Source organism: Diplotaxodon limnothrissa, linkage group LG20 (assembly GCF_057381915.1).
Source record: "Diplotaxodon limnothrissa isolate DT_005_m linkage group LG20, D_limnothrissa_male_GT1.1, whole genome shotgun sequence".
NCBI lineage: Eukaryota > Metazoa > Chordata > Actinopteri > Cichliformes > Cichlidae > Diplotaxodon > Diplotaxodon limnothrissa.
In genome coordinates this window covers 6,057,691-6,060,790 of record NC_140615.1, presented here as the reverse complement: position 1 = coordinate 6,060,790, position 3,100 = coordinate 6,057,691, and the positions used below count along the sequence as shown (strand labels likewise).

The 3,100-nt window shown below is 47.6% G+C and overlaps 1 protein-coding gene across 2 annotated transcripts; it reads left to right on the top strand.

Annotated features, from left to right (window-relative positions):
* Positions 1-932: 932 nt before the first annotated feature.
* Positions 933-2,841, top strand: hes4 (hes family bHLH transcription factor 4). 2 transcript variants are annotated; one of them, XM_085344078.1, is made up of 4 exons: positions 933-1,258; positions 1,440-1,535; positions 1,640-1,727; positions 1,837-2,841. In XM_085344078.1, exons 1-4 carry the CDS (start codon positions 1,151-1,153, stop codon positions 2,415-2,417), a joined length of 873 nt encoding a protein of 290 aa, XP_085200204.1. In that variant the 5' UTR covers positions 933-1,150; the 3' UTR covers positions 2,418-2,841. The 2 variants fall into 2 exon arrangements, with proteins under 2 accessions (XP_085200204.1, XP_085200203.1); XM_085344077.1 differs by having other exon boundaries at positions 1,834-2,841.
* The last annotated feature ends 259 nt before the right edge of the window (positions 2,842-3,100 follow it).

The following is a 3,100-nucleotide window of genomic DNA, read 5'->3' as shown; positions in this document are numbered from 1 at the left end:
GCGAGTTCTGGCGCGTGCTCCGTGAAGACGGGAAGACACCGTGCGCGGATGGCACGCGGACAGATGTGCCACCCCCCTCCTTCTCTTCCTCCACCACCGCCACCTCTTTGAGCTGGCTCCCGCGCCGGCATGATTGACGTGAAGCTGTTCAGACAGCCAATCAGAGAGCCCTCCGCGTTATTTGCATAAAGTGACCGCACGCCATTGGCTTGGTGCGTGCTGCTGCAAACCGCTTCGCGTGTCGTTACAGACGTCTTCTCCTCCTCGGAGGCAGAGAGGAGTTTTAAAATAAGAGTGTAAATTTGTTCTGAAGTTTAAAATGTGTGTGTCGGGGGTAGAAAAAAGTATTCTGCTCTGCATTTACTGGGGATACAGTCACCACCAAGCAGACTATATTCCTCTAAAACAGGCATGAATTAATTCACGGCATCAAAACAATGTAGCGTCAAATATTTTAATAACCCGTACTGATTGTTATCGCTGCCGGGGGAAAACACGTCAAAGGAAGGTCTGCCCAGTAAAGTTTTGTGTATAGACTCTCCATTCATATCGCTCACACAAACACACATAAGCACACACTTAGCTACACACAAGCACTACAACATTTTTTGACGGAGTAAAGTTGGAAGCAAATACCCCCACCTCCTCCCTCCCTGCCTCCCTTATCACTTCACAGGCCGGCCGGGCCGCTGCCGCTAGCCCCGCTTTGTTGTTTGTCTCTGCAGGGCTGATTGAGCAGCGCGTGACTGACGGCCCGCGGGGGTGTTGTCCAATCAGCGGTCTGCCCCGCGCCCAATGGGTGAGTCCTCTCTGCTATTGGCTGAAAGCGAGTGTGGGAAAGAATGCAGAGAGGGTTTCACACGAACTGGGAGCACGCGAGCCGGGTATAAGTAGCGCTGCGGCGTGTGTCAGCGACAGAAGTGGAAAGTGGCTTTGAGCGGCGCACCGCACGCACCGTACTCACAAGACAGTTCAGTGATAACAAGCGGCACAAGGCAGACTCGTCCGTGGGACTCGGTTGTCAGGCATATATCTTATTTTATATTCTGCAGTGGCCCCGAGTGATTTTTTTTCTCTCTCCTTTTATACTTGAGCTCGCAGTAAGGATTTACTTTTTCACGCCTTTTTGTTTTACCTGGTTTAATCAACAATGCCAGCTGACACTATGGAAAAGCAGACGGCATCCCCTATTGCCGGCGCACCTGCAAACGGATCGCACACACCGGACAAGCCAAAAAACGCCAGCGAGCACAGAAAAGTAAGTAATTTAATGTTTTAAAAGAACGGAGGGGATTCTCCTCAAGTGAGGAATATTTGTACAAGTTTGTCCTTTAGTTACGAGATGTTAGAGATATGACATCACCGTGCAGTCGTGCAAATCCGTATATGCGATTAGTAAATAAAATATTTACTTAAGAATTTCTTTTTTTTATTTGCAGTCTTCAAAGCCCATCATGGAAAAACGCAGGAGAGCCAGAATTAACGAAAGCCTGGGTCAGCTCAAGACGCTCATCCTGGACGCGCTTAAAAAAGATGTAAGTTCAAAATTATCCTAGAAACTTTTTTGTAATGAAATATTTGTATTATTCTTATTCGTAGATAATGAGTTGGTTTTAAATATTCCTATTCCTTTCCACAGAGCTCCAGACACTCCAAGCTGGAAAAAGCAGACATCCTGGAGATGACAGTGAAGCACTTGAGGAACCTGCAGCGCGTACAGATGAGCGGTAAGTTGATATAATAACAAAAGTGGGTCGTAAAGTCACGACTTTTGGAAAGAGTCTCAAAGCTGCTTATAAGTTACTAATATCGCGTCCTCCCTCTTCCGACCAGCAGCGCTCTCAGCTGACGCCACGGTCCTGAGCAAATACAGAGCCGGATTCAACGAATGCATGAACGAGGTCACCCGCTTTCTCTCCACCTCAGAGGGGGTGAATTCTGAGGTGAGGTCGAGGCTCCTCAACCATCTATCCAACTGCTTGAGCCAGATGATGTCTATGAACTACCAGCAGCAGTCCCCGTCTCAGCAGGCACACCTGGCCCAGCCCCTGCATGTGCAGCTTCCATCCACTCTGCCCATCAGCGGGGCCGCAATGGGCCCCAAGCTCAGTCCCGCTGAGGCCGTGTCCCCCAAGGTCTTTGGTGGGTTCCAGCTGGTGCCCGCAACAGATGGACAGTTTGCTTTTTTGATCCCCAACCCGGCCTTTACCTCCACCACGGCCCCTGTCATCCCCCTTTACGCAAACGCAGGAGTGCCTGTTGCGGTTAACGCCAGCCCGGTGCACGGCAGCTCAGCACCCACTGCAGCATCTCCTGTTCATGGCATGACGTCCTTCTCCGGAGGGTCCCAGGCGGTCAGCCCAGTGGGGGTCAGCACCGGCTCCGAGAGCAGCGAGCCTGTGTGGCGGCCGTGGTAGCTTAAAGGGACCAGAGACTGCACTTCAATCCAGTTCGCATTACTTTTTCAATTTAGACTTTTAAGTGACTGCACACAACGTTACGGGGGTTGAACCTGTGACTTTTCCGCTATGGGATGGTAACTCTAACCACTTAATACCCCCTCCCACTAGTTCATGTTGTTTCGTTTTATGGAACAGGTGCTGCCTCTAATGGCGCATGTTTTTATAAGTATATCTATATATATAATTTATTGTTGATTCCAACATTTGGATGTCCGTGGTAAACATGCAGATGGAAGATTTATAGGATTTTCTTTCTTTCTTTGTTTTTTTGTTATGATGAAGTACTTTTTATGAAAAGGTTTAGTTTTGTATAGAGGTGTCATTGATTGTTATACCAAAGCTGTGTTTTATATTCTTTGTTGTTTTGTGTTTGAGAAGAAGTTGGGTGTTCACCCACTGTTTTAATAAATGAGGTTTCAGAAATTATGTCTCGTCTTCAGCCTGCTTCTATCACGTCATTAATTAATTTTATGAAGTATCCGTATGCGCCTCTATTATGTCACACGCCATGCGTAAAACTTCTATTTAACGCGTAAAAGTCATATCGAGGATCAAACTGTGGTTAGAGTTAAGGATAAATCAGGGGGTAAACAATATATTTTAATATTCATGTTCACAGTGTAAACCCCTGCATCAGT